The sequence below is a fragment of the Acanthaster planci genome, linkage group LG01 (assembly GCF_054643075.1).
Source record: "Acanthaster planci isolate LZ-2023a linkage group LG01, COTS_SCS, whole genome shotgun sequence".
Lineage (NCBI taxonomy): Eukaryota > Metazoa > Echinodermata > Asteroidea > Valvatida > Acanthasteridae > Acanthaster > Acanthaster planci.
Window position 1 is genome coordinate 826525 of NC_141777.1, and position 17150 is coordinate 843674.

A 17150-nucleotide genomic window follows, 5' to 3' on the forward strand; every position below is an offset into this window, starting at 1 on the left:
GGAACTATGACATTATGTGAGGAGTGGGTGTGTGCCAGGGGTTTGTGGAGTAGAGCACGTCGGGGCTGGTACGGGTGCCGCACGGGCGAGCGTGTTCCCCTCTAGCGGAATATCGACACTTAACATGGGCCGTATTCCGAGATGGGCACAGTGGCGCCACAGGGGCAAACCGCTTATGCGTTGCTTGAACCAAATTCTGCGCTGTTTACAAGCTTGTAAGCCAAATGCTCATCTAGGATGGCTATCATCTGCTCATTGTTGAAATCGGTTGTTTGGTTTAGTTTGGTTTGATTTGGGTTTTTTTCTGTACGTTACCGGTATTATTTCTTTCTGTTTGGTGTGGGCTGTTCGAGTGTGCTTGTTTTGTCTTCTGTGGATGAATATGCATGAGGCATAGCAACCTCCCGTTGGAAAGTATATCAGCATATACTGACCGCCGATTGGTAAACAAAAAATACAGAAAAGAAAAACCTACCTAAACACACGGTGATTGCTTTGAACATTGCATAAACACTGCAGTTCTTGATGCGGAGTTTTGATAATTTCGTGTTGCTAGTTCAGATGGTATCTTGGCAGCTAAACAATCATGGCTCCATCAAAAGGAGTGACATAGTGGACAAGGAACTGCGACTAGAGCGGCTAAAGACACCAATTATACGAACATATATCTGACAGTTCCATATTTAAAGAAATACTCTTGAGGTAATAGCATGTGTTAGTTGCAAGTGGCTACATGACTTTAGGCTAACCCTTTTGCAAACTGAACTATGGGAACGTGACTAACACACTGGAGTCTGAGACTAATGTTTTTGGCAATGAATCATGAAAAAGCCCATGCACTTGCATTTTAAAATCAACTGCGGAAAGCTATTAAAAACACCATGCTTGCTCAACACCGATGGCCATCAATTAGCGCATTTGGGTACAACAAACACTCCAATTAATTTGATATTATCAGATGAAGAGGAAAAGGAAGATCACGAGTTTCAAAAGCAACATTAAAAAAGAAGACTTTTTGAACTGCAGAGCAACACACGTAGAAGGGGAAAGACTTCATGTAATTAAAGCCACTTCACCTAGTTAAAGGATAAACTGTAACAGCCCGGGTTGACATTATTATGATGGGGTCCACTGGCTGAAACCCTACCTGAGGTGAAGACTGATGCTTCCCCAACAAACCTAAGCCAATCAGAGCGCGCCGGCGGCTGCGCATAAGTGCCCGAGTCGCCACCAGCGCAGGCAGGACAGCAACCCATTAACAACCAACGCCGAAATATAGAAGGCCAAAAGAAGACGGAAGAAGAGAGGGAAAAAAAGAAAGGAAAAAAAAACCGCGTATGCATGACAAGAAAAGTCTCGGCGTGGCAACTAGGCCTGACATTCAGATGACAGGGGAAACCAAGCGCGGTTTAAAAGTTACAACTTGTCGGCTGGCAATCACTTCTAACCACTTGGATCTAGTGGATTAGGCGCAAGTGTTGGCTCGGAACTTTTTTTCACAAGACGAGGCTCAAGGCGAAGTACGTGCAGCGTTGGCAGTGCGTGTGTGTCGCCCGGGCTTGCTTGACTGGCTGGCTGGCTGTCAAGCACTAGTGGGTTTCCGCAAACGGTGGCTGATCTTTTCTCCTTTTCTCCCCCTTCGAGGAGGAAGATTTTTGGGGGGGGTCTGACGAATGGTTGACCTGGGCTGTACCGGTCGATCCCTAGCTCCGAACACCAGCAACGGCCTGGATCTGAGGTTATCCACCGGTGACATTAATCGGAGCTGCGAGATCGAGCAGTCGCTGACTATGGGTAAGTGAAGTAGCCGAGGCGCTGTGTTTGCTTAGCCGGCAGGGGCCGTGCGCTTTAAATGGCGATAACGAGAGGCGTGCGTGTCCTGAATGCCGTCCCTGCTCAATGGTCCGCTACGCGGCGTGCCATTACCGGATTTCACGGCCAGACATGAGACGGGTTGCGCGACAAGAAACCCACAAGGACAGAACAGAAAAAAAGTACTATCGTCCGGTACGAACCGGTCAATACCTCGCTCGGACGGCACGAATTCCATCTCAGACAGTTGCCGTGCGTGTAAAGAGAGGGGTAGATGGCGAATTGGGTGGGCGCTTGTTGTGAGTTTTTTCGTGCAGGTCCCGAGCCCAGGCACTTCAGAGGCTTGGAGACGGCGTTTTCCCAGCGCTGAGCCACCCCTGATCATCGCCTCACATTAAGTGCTGGGCACAAGTGCGTGGCTGCATATTCGCCCGGCCCTGGCACCTTTTGGCTATTTACCCAGGCTTCACCCTTCTCGTATCGCCCGGCCACGCGGATATGGAGTAACTGCGGTCCTATCTCATCTTCGTTAGTCTCCTATTAGTCGCCTCACAAGTGCCTTGCATCCTGTCAGCCGCGGCTAAAACGCTTGGCTGATCAATAATCAATTTCAGTTTTTCCGCTTCTGACATGGAGAAAACGCACACGGGGATCCCGTGTCAACCTGCTTGTAAGCAGGGTTGTCAAACGCTGTTTCGTATTCAGCAGGCACGGTATTTAGCTGGAATCCCACATCTTTTGGCAATGCAAGCTTAATTTCGAAGTGCAGTTTCAGAAATTGTATAAAAATGACGCGAATGTGGTAATCATGGCGCGAATGTGGTAATCATGCGACACATTTTAACTAGGGACCTCTCTATCTCCTTCTCTCTTGACTAATGTTTCCCTTCACAAGGAGTGAGAATGTGGAGTTTTGAATAAATAAATTCACAAATTGCAATGAAAATTATGCACGCATGCTAATTTTAAGTAGTTGAAGTAAAATATCTCCTCCTACTTACTGTGTTTAGGCCTATTACTGTCCTGTGAATTTATAAATGCAGTTAACAATGTACTTTTATCGATTTTATAGCAGCCATACTCCTATCTTCTTGCTCAGATTTTGATGTAAATAAATGCATTTTTGTTGTATGTACCGGTATAACAGAAATGCATTAAAAGTCGTTTCTTATTGCTAAATTAATATTGCTGATCAAAAAAAACTGTTTTCCTTTTTTTACTCATCCGGTTAAAGGATTCGTGCCAATCACTGCGACTTCTTGATCGTGTGGGCTTGAAGTTCATCTTGGTAGCATTTTTTAATGATTTTTTTTTTTACATTTTATTTTGCATTGACGTGAGAAGAGGAAATGGGCGGTTTATTTGAAATTATGAGATTACCAAAGTATACTGAATGAGAACTTGCTCCAGACAATTATCGAAAGCTTAAATATCTTCTGAATCACCCAGCACAACAAAATTAAAATCCAAACTTAAGTCTCGTGAAAATTGTCGCAACGTATCACTCAGGAGTGCTACATTATAGGCAATTCACTTTCGCCTTAGGCTCTTAGCACATGTCCGTTGCTGCATGACACTGCCCTGGTTCTTTCTCCTTGCTCGGGGAGTGTTCTCGTCAGCGCAGATACGAAATGAATTCTGACAGGGACAGGAAACTGTAATTCTCGGGGACTTGTCGAGCCTTCCTTCCACTCATAACACCTTTCCCTATTACTGCAGAGAACCTACCTGTCCACTTTGGAATTCTGCTGTCGGGAAAAAAGCCCTTGGCATCGTTGTGCGCAGTGCAACAGACAGAGCCTTTGCCAAGGAAGATAAATTAACCGAGTGTTAAATTTGACAGTAAAACTCAATCTGCAGATGTCGTATCGGGTATTACTATGTTCAGCATCTTGCTCCAAGGGATATTAGTTGTGACTTTTGTGGCGACGCAATTAAACTGATTCTAATCGCTGAGGCTCTTAGTCACGCGTAAATTATCTACTGGAAATTGTCAATACAAGGGTCAGAGAGATCTAAATGTACGGTTCATGTCCGGATTTCCCTTCCTTACTCATCTCAATGTGATCGTGTTTACTCAAAATGAGGAGAATGCTGAATGTATTATGTCACATCCCATTAATTCATTGACTTCATTCCTGCTAGCATGATGCCATTACACGGAAAAGCCGGCCTTTTTCGAGGGAAACTTCAAATTTGCAAATAATGTGCAGGCCTGTGCTAATATTTGTCCGCTAAGATTGTGGTAACAGGACTAGGTTTGTTTAGAAAGCAAGCAAGCTAATTTCATTGCTAGATACTGAATTCATGTTCACCTTCAGGAAAAGCAAAGCCTGGCACTTACCACTCGTGTAACATTATTTCAGCTGCATATGTTATTTAGGACTAGATTCAACTTATACATTTAGTCAAGCCCATCGGTAGTCCTTTCACAGGATCTGTCGTATTAAAGTTTAGGGTTGAACAATGACAAAGGAATGCTTTTGTCACAGCTCATTTGAATAGCTTGCGACTTGGCTTAAGACTAAATGACTTGTGAAGGACTTGCACTACTTCTGATTGACTCGACTACAACACAGTACAATTCAGTTTTGTTTTGTTAACATTTTTGTTTAAATTAATGGAGACCATATACGGCCGAGGTAGGGAACTTGCCCGCAAAAAGGACGTCGAAATCTGTTACCATTACACCGTGCGGATGAACCACCAGACGTAGGAACCAATTACCCGTTGCGTGAAAAATGATGCCGACGTGAAAAATGGGCCAGGATGCTCAGCACAAACACATGACCTCGATGATAAAGGTGGCGGAAAGACGAGGGCAGGTCAGGCGACAGCAAAGAGAAAGTAACCAATCGGCCAAAATTTACAGCCAACCGCAGAAGGATGGAGGCTAGACCGAACACACCTTTGTTTAGAATTGGGCCTTAAAGAACCTACAAATTGCATAAATCCTTATACTAATGTGTTTCCTCTTGGCAACAGTGATGGCAAAAAAGAGTACTTCACGGCTAAACGTTTAAGCCTGGAGTCATAACAAAGCTGACTGGTTTATGATAAGTCCAACTAATATTAAGCACGAATAATGACTGATTTTCAGTTATTTTGGGTAATGCAGAGTACAGTCCAGATCAAAGTACACGCCCCGCAACACACAACAATTTTAGCAAAAGTCAAGAACAGATGGCATTGTAGATCTCCCTTTTTTAGTTAAAGAAACAAGCTGCTTATTTCGTAGTCTAAGAATGTCTTTCACACTCAGATAAATAATGGCGCAGGACGTAACTTGCCGAATACGCAGAATATAAAGAAAAATGAGTCGTTTGAGCATTTAGTATTCTTTCCTTATTTTCTTTCCTTCGTTTCTATTTTGGTCAGTTGTGGAGGACTCACGCGACAGACTATCACCGTCGTCACAATGTAAACATAATAACTGACCTCAATGTGAGTAATAATTTCGCTATGCATCATTTCCTATAAAAATAACAACTCTGTCGGGCGTAGATTTATGCCTTTGAAATTGTAGACAAGCTGCAGTATGTAACATCGACGGAAGATTGACGTCTTTTTCACTGTCGTTGTGGGAAATCAATTTTCCATTCTGATGCTAATACTATGACCTTTTGAAAGTCATATTTCAAAATTTGCCTCCGAAGCGGTACACAGTCAGCAATAAACAAACTGCGGATACTTTGTTCCATGGATCGAACCCCCCCCCCATGTCATTAGAATCGTCATATCTTGTGGCCGGTTCATACTACAGGCGATTGTGAAAGCGACGCGAATTTGACGTTCCAAAAGATTTGCAACGAAATTCCGCTCGAGTTGAAATGCGGTTAACTAGTGCGATTTCGCACCACGAATATTGGCTCTGAAGTTGTTTTCCTATGAAGATTTTGGTTAAATTATAAGCTGACATACACGCGGGAACTGATAAAAAATGGATAAAAAATGTGCTGAGTTCAAATAGGGTAAAACTCAACATGAACAGTGTCTGATTGCAGTGCCGTTCCCTTGGTTTGTTATTGCATTCTTACCTCTTGACGAGTTTTTTTTTTTAACTTATTCAAGCATTTAATTCTTAACGGAAAATATTTGAATTTTTCCCTCTGGACCTTAGGTGAACCATCCATCAAACAAACAAAAAATGAAAAACAAACAATGCTTTTGGTACAACATTATTTTGTTTCTGTGCTTTACCTCTGTGTTGTAATTTGGATTGGATGTGTATATTTACTTTTCAAGACGTCTCATTTGTGGAAATATTAAGATTGAAAATGTCCAAGACTGAATTAGATTTTAACATAATGTGCACTCACCCAAAACCAAAACAAAATGGGCAGAGCCGTTTTCTAACCCATTGTCGAGTAAATCCTTCGTGTTCAAAATCTGTGATGGCCCCCTGTGTTTTTTTGGAATTCCTAACACGTCCTGTTCTTGGCCAACTCGCTTGCATGCATTCTCCATTCGCGCGCCAGCCATGGAGAAACTAAACTTGTTGAGCTCCCTGGGTCCTCATTGACCCCGAAAGGACTGAATCAGGTCCCGCGGACTCAAGGACCTCAAACCAGAGCAAGGAAGAACCGCGCTCTCTTCTTTCTTTCATTATTGAGACGTGCGGCAACTACACGAAATTCTGGCCACGCCGCACCTACTCACTCCACATCCAATTTGCCGTCGTATGGCATGCTTCTTACCCGTGACTGTCCAACTGCTGCCGTGACCGCGTGTCGGTGATTCTCTCCACGGTTTCCGCGGGGAAGGAGAGACGAAAAGACGAAGGCAAGCCGGCGCGCATACTCTAGCCAAGGCCGGCCTCGATCTTCCCGGGCGCCCGAGGCCGAGCATATACCAGCTCCAAAATATAGATCGTCGGAACACCGACTACAGCCGTTAATTGAGAATCTCAGCTTTGATTATTGGGCGATCTCGGCGGTGCTCAAATCTAAAGATTCACAGCGGAAAGAAGTGGGCAAAATCGTTTAATTTCTTTTGTTTATATAGCCACTTACCCGACGGGCTCCCGATGCGGTGATGATAAAGAAGATAGAGAGGGAGAAGAAAAACATGTCGTTGGCAAACCGTGGCGGCCACGCCGTGGCAAGACACGGCTTGCTGAGCCAAACAACCTGCGATCATTACCCAACTAGCTGCAGGGGCCAGAACCTCTCTCACACTCTCATACCGGACCAAACCCGTGGGCCAGATCCCGCCAAAAGTACCCTCCCTTCCTTGTTTTGCTGGTTTTAATAGGTGAAATTATTCGGGCACCATGCTCTTTTTCCACTCTTATCAGTGCTGGCCCGTACGGACGGCCGCACGGACGGCTGGAAGGGAGGCGCTGATCGGCCACTTATCGGCTGGTTTTGCTACCCACCGAATATTTTAATTAGGCTCATTATTATTCATTTGACTGGGAGAAGGAAAAAAGAGAAAAGGGAATATGGGAGGGAGAGGATCAGAGAGAGAAAAAAACCAACAACAAACTTTCCCGCGAGGTAACTTAATAATGCACCCCCGTAAGTGGGTTTTGTGAAGAACAATTGATATTTTAGCCGCCTTGCCATGCTTTTTGATCTGAAAAGGGTACGGGACGAGGTGGAGTTTTTTTGTTATTGGCATGCATTTTCATGAGTGATGATGGTGACACCATATTGCCGCCCTCATCCCACCGCATGCACACTTGAAAGTACAGCCAACGTCGGTTCGCAACTTGCATAATAACTCTCGGCAAACACGCGGGGCCAGGCCTTCAGCTTGTCGCATCTCAGAGGGGTGTCTATAGTGCGTGCTGCTGTGGCGGTTCCGCATTGTCCGTGACGTTCACTTCTGGAACGGGAACGGCGTTCGACGTTTGCCCAAGCGATACCATCACATAACCTCCTCCATTCTCTTCACTTCCCTCCCATGTGTTATTGAGCTGGCCTCACCCACCATCAAGCGCCCTCGCATTTTCACAGCTCCTATAGGGCCCAGATATAGTTGTGTTTCGACCTGCAGCCAACGGAAAATCAATGGCAGTTTTGGATCGCCGCTAGTGTTTGGGTGCATCGGAAATGTAATTCACGTTGATCAAACACACCGCTGTCACTCTAATGGTGCACTCAACGCGCCCGCAGCAAAAGCCGCCGCTCGAGCGTCGCAACGCCAGTTGCTTTAGCAAACGCTCCCCTGCCTCGACTTGCCTCGCTCCCCCTCTTCCACGCTCACAATACTAATACGAAAGTAATGGCTTTTTACGGGATGTTCCCCGCAGAGCAAACATTCGGCGAGGTGAACCAGCTCGGCGGAGTGTTTGTGAACGGCCGGCCACTGCCCAACGCGATCCGGTTGCGGATCGTGGAGCTGGCCCAGCTCGGCATCCGTCCCTGCGACATCAGCCGTCAGCTCCGGGTCTCCCACGGGTGCGTCAGCAAGATCTTAGCGCGCTACAACGAGACCGGCTCCATCCTGCCCGGCGCCATCGGCGGCAGCAAGCCCCGGGTGACCACCCCCAACGTGGTCAAGAAGATCCGTGACTACAAGCAGCGGGACCCGGGCATCTTCGCCTGGGAGATACGGGACAAGCTGCTGGCTGAGGGCGTCTGCGACAAGTACAATGTGCCGTCTGTCAGCTCCATCAGCCGGATCCTTCGCAACAAGATTGGCAACAGCACCCTGACCCATCTCCAGCATGTCTACGATCCAACCAAGGACTCTCACAGGTCTCTCTACAGCCCAATATACTCGTACCCTTGCCCATCCCCAGCTAACTCGAAAGCGGCCATGGTGGCGGCTGCAGCCGGTCCCTGTGGTCCAATGCGACATTGTCACTGGCCCTCCTCACACACCGTCAATGACATATTGGGATTCCGATACCCTGGAACGGGCGACCCACACGGATCAGGTGAGACATTACTTTCATTCTTCCCTTAGTTTTACCAGTCTATTTTACATTTCAATGTTTTCTTCTATTGGGTCTGTTTTGCCATTACAACAATAAAAAAAGTAACAGAAAAAGTGCCAGGAAAAGAAAAGTTGACCAGAAAACTGGTTATAATTCCAAATATACCATTACAAAAATAAGACATGAATGAAAAATGGAAAAGTAAACACTGAAAGGAATACCAAAAGTACGATAAATCTACACGACAGATAATTACATATAACTTTGGAAGGCGACAAGAAAAAGTCACAGCCCAATGCGTGGTCCGTACATGATTGTCTCTGTAACCGGCACCGTAACTGAATGCCTTGATGAGTTGCTCTACTGAAACACTGATCGGTATTTTGTTACCTAATGTCTCCCACGAGCGGGGCGGATTCGTTTTCTAAATCAGCACCCAAAGCATAGGACCCAGCGGGAACAGGGGGCCCTAGACGGAGACACCCCCGCTGTACAAACTCTGGCACCTTGACCTCCATCTGGTATACAGGGGGGTCTTTTGAGCGCCCTGTCGTTGCGTCATGAGATGTGACGGCCCCTGATGAGCTTATCACAATACCCCGTGTTTTGGGTCGCTGAGAAGCGGTAAGGCAAGACAAACACGCGGGCAGGGGGTCCGGGGTGGTGGGCGGGGGCGGTGCTTACCTCCCATCTATGGATGGGTTTTACAGCTCCTAAACGATATACTGGCATTCTTATTAACAGACTAAACACCACCATATCACAACGACTCCATTGTTTGTATTTGGGCATTACGTTCACCACATTATTGGTTCTGCAATTATAACGAGCTTATTTTCATGCTATTTGAGTGATTTTGGAAGTGTTAGTCTGTTTTAAATACCACAAAGGGTGGCCTTTATTTTTTTAAGGAAGGATGCCTTGAAACTAAGCAAGTATGTTGAGTTGAGATACCAGTATCCAAACAATCCTTGAAAATTGGATCTAAAGTGTGATCACAGTCTGAAGGAAATAATGGTAATGTTGCCGTTCCCTTGTTCATTTTGAAAACACAGACGCGGTAGCTATGCAGCCATTTAGTATCTTTGCCCTTGAACTGCGATGTCTTTAGCTACACACAGCACATAAAATGGAACAACGTTACCGTCCATTTTTGCATCTAGGCCTCACCAGAAAAAGCCCTTTGCGAAAAAAAGTAGCACGCATACAGATATTTTTTAAAAGGTGTGTTGAATTTAAAAAGAGCCCACTCACCTGAATGCTCGAGCCGTCAAGTCTTGAGGTGGTATCGGGTACGTATCATGGCTCCCTCTTCATGACATTTTATCCAGGGCGTCTGATAGTGAAATTAATTGGCATAATAAATAAGCCTGCTCGAACATCGATTAATAATTGGTGACCCAATGAGAACTTGAGAGCAAAAAAGGTCCGCTGTCCCTGTGCTTTACCGGCCAGACGACTTCATTTTTGTTGTTTGTACATGTACGTTACGTTCTTTCGTCTAATCTGAGTAAAGGTTGGAATTATTTGTTTGTTTTTTTGTGACTGGTAAATGTGACGCTTGAATAACTTTCAAAAACACGCACAAGTTTCTGTAGAAACGACAACTTTTCAAAAGACAAACAAATACAGACCTATAATGGGTGTCAGGAACAATTGTATACAGCGCTATTCAATTAAGTCGAACATCGGTAATTTAAAGCGAAAATTTGCACAGATTTTCGTAAGAAACTGGTTCTCAGATGCCAAAGGTGGCACCTTTGTTTCTACCAAAGCTGGCGCAAGATTTTACCTTTGTCAGTAAGGTGTAACATTAATCTACCTGTATCTGCCTCAATGATGGTACCTCTATCTCTTCTTGCCCAAAGCTCCCCTATTGGGTATGTAAGAACTAAACAACAGGCCAATCATGGCATGATTTGTCGATGCAGATTCGCTTTTGGACCACCCACTGCTTGTTTTATGATGCAATGGAACTTTAAACATCCAAATTTATCATAGGCACATAAGCAAGAACATTAGCATAGTGCAATAATGAAGTAAGGTTTTAAAAAAAATACATTATTACGATATTTAAACTGACATTATTATGTCTTTTGGCCCCCTTGCGAAGGATGCAGGGAAAAACTCCTGGTATTCAAGGTAACTTTCTTTACAGTAAAGGGGAGAAAATACCGGACTAGTAGTTTTCATTACGGGAAGTTGTAATGAACATTTTTTTCCGTTAATTCGGAATCATTATTACAGCATAATGACGTGAGTAATATGGCTGTCTAAGAATACACATGATTTCATAAGTTAATACCAAATGATTTCGTGATGAACGAATTATTTGGCTGGTCAAATGAGTGGCGGATGTTTCCCTGACCCTGTGATTGCCAGTTGAGCCATCCGCATTGCCGAACAGCGTAAAATAGAGAAGTCTCGAGCAGGAACGAAATTCACGGAACGGTTGATCTCGGACATTGTGTCACTCGATAACAATACGTCTCTAGAGCATGGACGGACTAGAACCGACCGACTCCCCCCCCCTTCAAAATTCATCGCATCCTCGGAAAGGCGTTAATTTCCCCTCATAAAAAAGGAACATAATATCTCTTCAAACATCGCATGAATATATCAGGCCCTCCTCGTCTCCATTGTGGTGCAAATTCGGTCTTACATTTGGGCCATTTTATTGGCAATTTCATCGGGCCTCTCGAGGCCCTGGAGTCGGGGTCCCGGCCCGTCGAAAGTCAGCTCGACGGCCGTGAAGTAGGTAACACTACACGTGCCGCGGCTGTTGCGCAAACACGAGAAAAAAGGGGGGTCGACTCAATTAGAAAAGTCAACGAATTAAATCATGAAAAAGCAATGATACCGGCCTGTGGAGTCGGTAGGGAAGCAAAAGCTGACAGGAAATGCGCGCCAAAATAGCAGGGGGGGGGTTACATCCCAGACTCGTGTATTATTCTGTCTCAGGTTGACTCGTACTTCTTGGCTTGTCTATATAGTGGTGGTCGAATTGTGATGCAGCGACCTGCACGTTGCTTGGAGTTCTGTTTTGAACTATAACCTCTGCTTTCCATTTGCCATGAATTCGGATTCATCCCTATCTTTTTATTGCTAAGCAAGAAACCCTTCACCACACCAACGTCACTGCTCTTAATTAATGACCTACTCGTGCGCTTAAATCTTCCTCATCGCATGCACATTAGACATTCCAATGCAACAGAAAATTTGAAGTAGCAAGTATATACACGTTCCAACTTCGGTTGTCAACCGACCCTGCCCGGCGACCCAATGCAATGTGCCCGGGAGATGTTGTTAGAAAGCCCCACACTCTTACCGCTAAGTACCCATCCCCGGTCGATCAAGCCGACCGGGTTTTTCCTGTCTGCTCTTGCCTCTTTTTCTTGTTGAACAAGGAGGGCCGTAAGATCAGCCCCCTCAAAACAAAAACAAATAAATGTCAGTGCCGATCGCGGACTTCCCTTTTCTCCCCGTGTCTTGGATAATAGCCACACTCTGCATACGCCTGATTTTTCTCCCAGTAATTATTTCTGAGGCGATCTTGTCATACACCTGCCAGGGGCTGCCCAGGCCGGTTCTTTTAGAGCGCGTCCATGCACCAGTAATATTCAGGGGGGTATGGCCGCTCACGTCACACGCTACACACTGGATCCTGACCAGTCGCGGTACAAGATTCGTGGGTCAATATTAAAAACCTTACACCGGCACTCTCGCCTTATTTGCTTGTTTAGTTCAGGTCGATTAAGATTTTCAGATCTGAGAACACGGCGAGGGTAAAGTGGGAGGAAAATGAGGCCAAGAAGACTTGCTTAGTTTCTCCCCCAGACAGACATTCGGCGGGGGGAATCAAGTCGTCAGCATTTAGTTGAAGTTCGCCGGCACTTCTTTTTTTTCTGTGGTCCCGACTGCCCTACCTGGCCAAGCTGCTTTATTCCCCAGCGAGATGTCAAGTGCACGGCAAATACATTACTGTCCAAATTGGAGTAGATATTCCATTACTATACGTACCACCTATAGGCTCGTTGTGTGGCTGCCGCCTTTTGTTACAGTGTGCGGCTCACTCCTTCCCAACATATGCATCCATTTTCGGTCTTGAATCGAACCCTCCTTCCCCAATAAGAATGACAATGTCACGCGGGTCGAGTGCCAGCTCACCCAGTATTTGGTCAATAAAAAGACAAAAGTTGCAAAAATCCGAGCGATCGACTACTTAACCTAAATTCTCACCACGCCGTCATCTTTCGGCGTGAGTTGGCCCCCTACCGCACAGGTTCCCAGTACTCACATTATGTTTAATTCATTGTATGCATGATTGAATCATGTACACAACGGCTTTGAAACCAAATTCACAATTTACTCATTTTCTGTGAATATGTGATTCACAATATGTCATTGTAAGAACTTAAGTTTAATCCGTGAAGTTAATGAGAAGATAAAAAATGGGTTTAGCAATGATGGGCTCTGCTATTTTAATGGACGATTGGTATAGTGGTCAAGTTGAATAAAATTTGACCAAATGCCGAGATTTTTTCCCCAGAAGTATATGCACTCGATACTTCAACCAACATATTTGGCACTCAAATGTCCTCTTGTTTCTTATTAATGGTTACGGTTAATTTAGAGCTTGATAGTTACAGTCACCAAGAGAGATACTCTTCTGTAACATCACAATCCCATCACACTTCCCTTCCATCCTCATCGTATTCCTTGTAAAACAAGTACATGCAAACGGACCACCATTTGGCTTTTTTCAGCAAACCACTCGGTACCTGACAGCTACAACGGGGCTACACCACTCACAGTAGCTGTAACTGGTCATGTACAATTGGGCTTGATTTCAATCTCAATTTGGAAATCCTACACAACATTCGCTGCACGCACAGTTTCATGCCAGCACCTTCAAGACGAATATTGAGCGGGAGCCGTGATTCTAGACTGAAAATTCCAGTACCATTTGAGACAATGCAGCGTTGATAAAAATGCCCTATTCTTTTTTTTTTTTTTTTTTGCTTTCATTTCTGGAGTTACTTTAATTAAAGTAAAATCTTGAACAAGCTCCTGGGAGACTTAAGTACATACTAAACATATGTCTTACCCTTTCATTCTCTGGGGGCGGGGACTTTTCACCGAATTGGGGAGGCTAGAGAGATACCACAGTGACATCATTTCAGTTGTACTCGGCGACTGCTGTTTGAAGAATCATGTACGACTGACCTGGAAACTTTTTTCAAGATTGTCTCTAGACTATTTTACATACCGAGGGAAATTGAAACAGAAAGAGAAATTCACTGAAAAATAAATGTCGACAAAAAATGACGAGAAAAGAAACACCAACGTTGAATATCAGATGCCAACAATAAGTTTGTACTAAAAATTTAATCATGCTTCTCATTTTCTTCGGAGTCGGTCTCTCTGTTTACATTTTACACATTCTCCAAAACGGGTAAACTGCCACCCCATCTCCTGCCTAAAGTTATCCAAAATAACACCTGCTGACGCTATTGGATAGTTCTTTCCCAACAAAAGGATAAAAGAAAATCATTTAATACTTTTTGGATGCATGTATTGTTTGCTGTAATGCAGTTAGGTTGCGACATTGCGCTCTTCCGTTACCTGATATCTCTGCCTTTTCAGGAAGCTTTGCGGAAACATGCCCTACACACGCACGGTTATTTATTCTTCATTTTCCTTTTCTGGGGCCATCGGCCAAAAGTGTTATACGGTCAATTGAGGACAATAAACCGCAGTCGTTTTCCATTCGAGAACAACAGTGGCCTGGCTAGTTAACAACTTATTCCTACTAATCAGAGGGTCTGGGCTATTGATAAAATCTATAGTCCTAGATAGAAGTCTGTGCACGGTTGCCAAATGACAGCTTCAAAAATGAGCCTGTGAACCTTTTCACAACATTCAATTGTAGAATTAGCACCCTGGCAGGGTGGCTGGCCGTCAGCACAAAGTACAAGGATAATTCACAAAGTGTTAAAAGTCCCACGCACCTATCAGAATACTAAATAATAATACAAGTACTACTAAATACGAAATGAAAATACAACCTTATTTAAACGCAATAGGACAAATACCCATTTTGAAAGAATTGAAGTAAACTGGGAAACCAATCAAAAGGTGATATTTCTGTAAAGTTTGACCCCCTACAAATTGTAGGCAAAACGAGAGTGGTCTATAGAACTTGCTGAGTGTGCTCATGACTCAGGCAGCAACCTCGCAGATCCATTCGGACTTCACGCGAGACTTCATTTCCATTATCAGGAGGAAGAAAAAAAAACTTGACAGGACGGCCATCTTGTCGCGTGCGGTTTCTCTACTGCTAATCACCACGCCAGTCTTTGACTTGTAACCCCATTTTTTGTTGAATGGCGCCCATCATGTTCGCATTACATACTCCAGCGGGTTAGTGATGAATAGAACCCCCTTTCACCCTCTACTGTTGATACGCTGTCGCTAACATATCAGAGTCAATTCCGATCGGTCTACTAACCGCTGTAACTTCATTCGTACACCTCCACCCTCTCCCCTCCGGGCAATGAATGTCTAATGACGCGGGCAAGGTTCGTCGCTGTGCAGTGTGCACATCATCTCGCATGTCCAACAATTGTCAGTAATTAACCCTATTAATCAGACCCCTGTCGATGATTACAACATGACGTGGTATTTCTGCATGGGCGCCGACGACACCAAAACCAATGTTTTGGATAGTAACCATGGAATCTTTACCCCACGCCGGCCAAGCGTGGTTGTCGGTTCCACGCTTAAGCGAAGCAAGGCGGGATCTTGAAATTAAGTTTTTGCATGATGGTCTCTTTTTTCTGTAATCGTTTAATTCAACCTGGTTTCCAGCACGTTAGCGGTAATGATGGACACCCTAACGAAGCGAGATATCCTAAATTAAATACAGCACGGTGGGCGTCATCGCTGAGCGCTCTCAATCCGAAACGGGCATGCGCAGAAGGGGAATGACCGCGAGTGAACTCCGATGAATCCGCCCTTGGTCTGACAAATTTGTTGCAGTGTGTGCGTGCAAGCGCGAATTCATATGTCTTCCTTACTTTTCCCTTGGTCCATGTCAAGTTTTATGGGTGTTTGCTGGTACTTTAACTCCTCAGCAGAAAATGGGGGTCCCAAAGCGGATGCCAGCGGAATTCGAACGGGGCCGGTGGTAGACTGGCACCCGTTTAAAGTTCTAAATCTAAGCCCTTTGGATAAGGACGTCTGGTATTGGCCACCAGACTCTACGCAGCTAGTTAGACGAGGAAACCAGATTAAGATTATCACAGAGCATCCCGGAGAGGAAACACCGCCGACAGTTTTCTTGATTATCAATTTTGGGGGTAGTAGAGAGAAAAAAAGAAAAAAAACTTGTTTCTCTGTCATTGCCGGTTGAGAAATTAGGCCAACGCCGGGTCAATGACACGGCGTCACATCTGGGCGGGTTCGGGGGTGAGACTGGTCGAGGCAGCCGTGGGGCCGATGACGCGATGACAGGCAAGTTGCCACTCGGTGTTGCAGCGGGCCATGGTGCGGCCCCGCCATGCATGTGTGCCAGCCCAAGTTGCAATGGGTAACCCATGTAGCATGTGTACCAAGCTAACCGTGCACTGACAAGAATGGGAAGCAGGTTTCTGGTAGTCGAGCCCCGCCAACTGTATGTCCTTGGGGGTAAAAAAAGAGAGAAAAAGAAAGCCTGATGGATATTTCCTTAAACGAGTATGTAATCTTTCCCTAATCATGCCACGCCGCTTTGGTTTCCTCCTTCATAGTGAGATGACAGGGAAACACAACTTGATCAGGGTTATTTGATGATGAATAGACACCTCTGCGTGCTCGACCGTGACCCCTCGGGTGGGCGTGTCCCAGAGTGATAGACAAGACGCCTCTCACAATCAGAGAATTTGTTTTCTTCTTCACTTTGTGTCTCATCCGTCATCTCAAAGAGACATTGACATGTTACAAACTGATGACGCACCACATTTTGAAGCTGTACAATTTTCAACAGCGTGGGGCATGGTTGTGAATAAACCTTTGTCCACATCGTGTTAAATCTGTGGTTATACCTTACCCAAAAAGTAATACAGGATAAAGAGTCGTGTTTTCTGTAAGTCATAATGCCGTCTTCCATTGTGAAACCTTTTTGCCACAAACGCCAAGACTGTAGCCAACTGCAAGATGCAAACACGACCAATAAAATGCTTGTGGGTTTAGCTATAGAAACGTTCGTCTTGGCCTACGTTTTACTTTCTGAGTCCTCATAGGTATACTGACACAAAATGTTTGTTGCAATCAGTATTCGTCTTCAGTTGGAGTTGTACAATAAGTAACTTGTCATGTTTAAATTTTTAATGAAATTATTTTAAATGAAAACTTTCAAGAATAGAATAATCACCTACCATTACGCTATTTCACGAAGTTAACCATGTTTTGT

The 17150-nt window shown here is 44.8% G+C and overlaps 1 protein-coding gene across 2 annotated transcripts in view; it reads left to right on the forward strand.

Annotated features, from left to right (window-relative positions):
* Nucleotides 1-1227: 1227 nt before the first annotated feature.
* The window catches only part of LOC110977670 (uncharacterized), a 47839-nt gene continuing 31916 nt past the window's right edge, over nt 1228-17150 (forward strand). Inside the window, exons 1-2 of one of the 2 annotated variants that reach the window (XM_022231970.2) lie at nt 1228-1794; nt 8069-8698. In XM_022231970.2, the coding sequence (XP_022087662.2) occupies nt 1674-1794; nt 8069-8698 (751 nt within the window). In that variant the 5' untranslated portion in view covers nt 1228-1673. The remainder of the gene's footprint in view (nt 1795-8068; nt 8699-17150) is intronic. The other variant, XM_022231969.2, reaches the window with a different exon arrangement.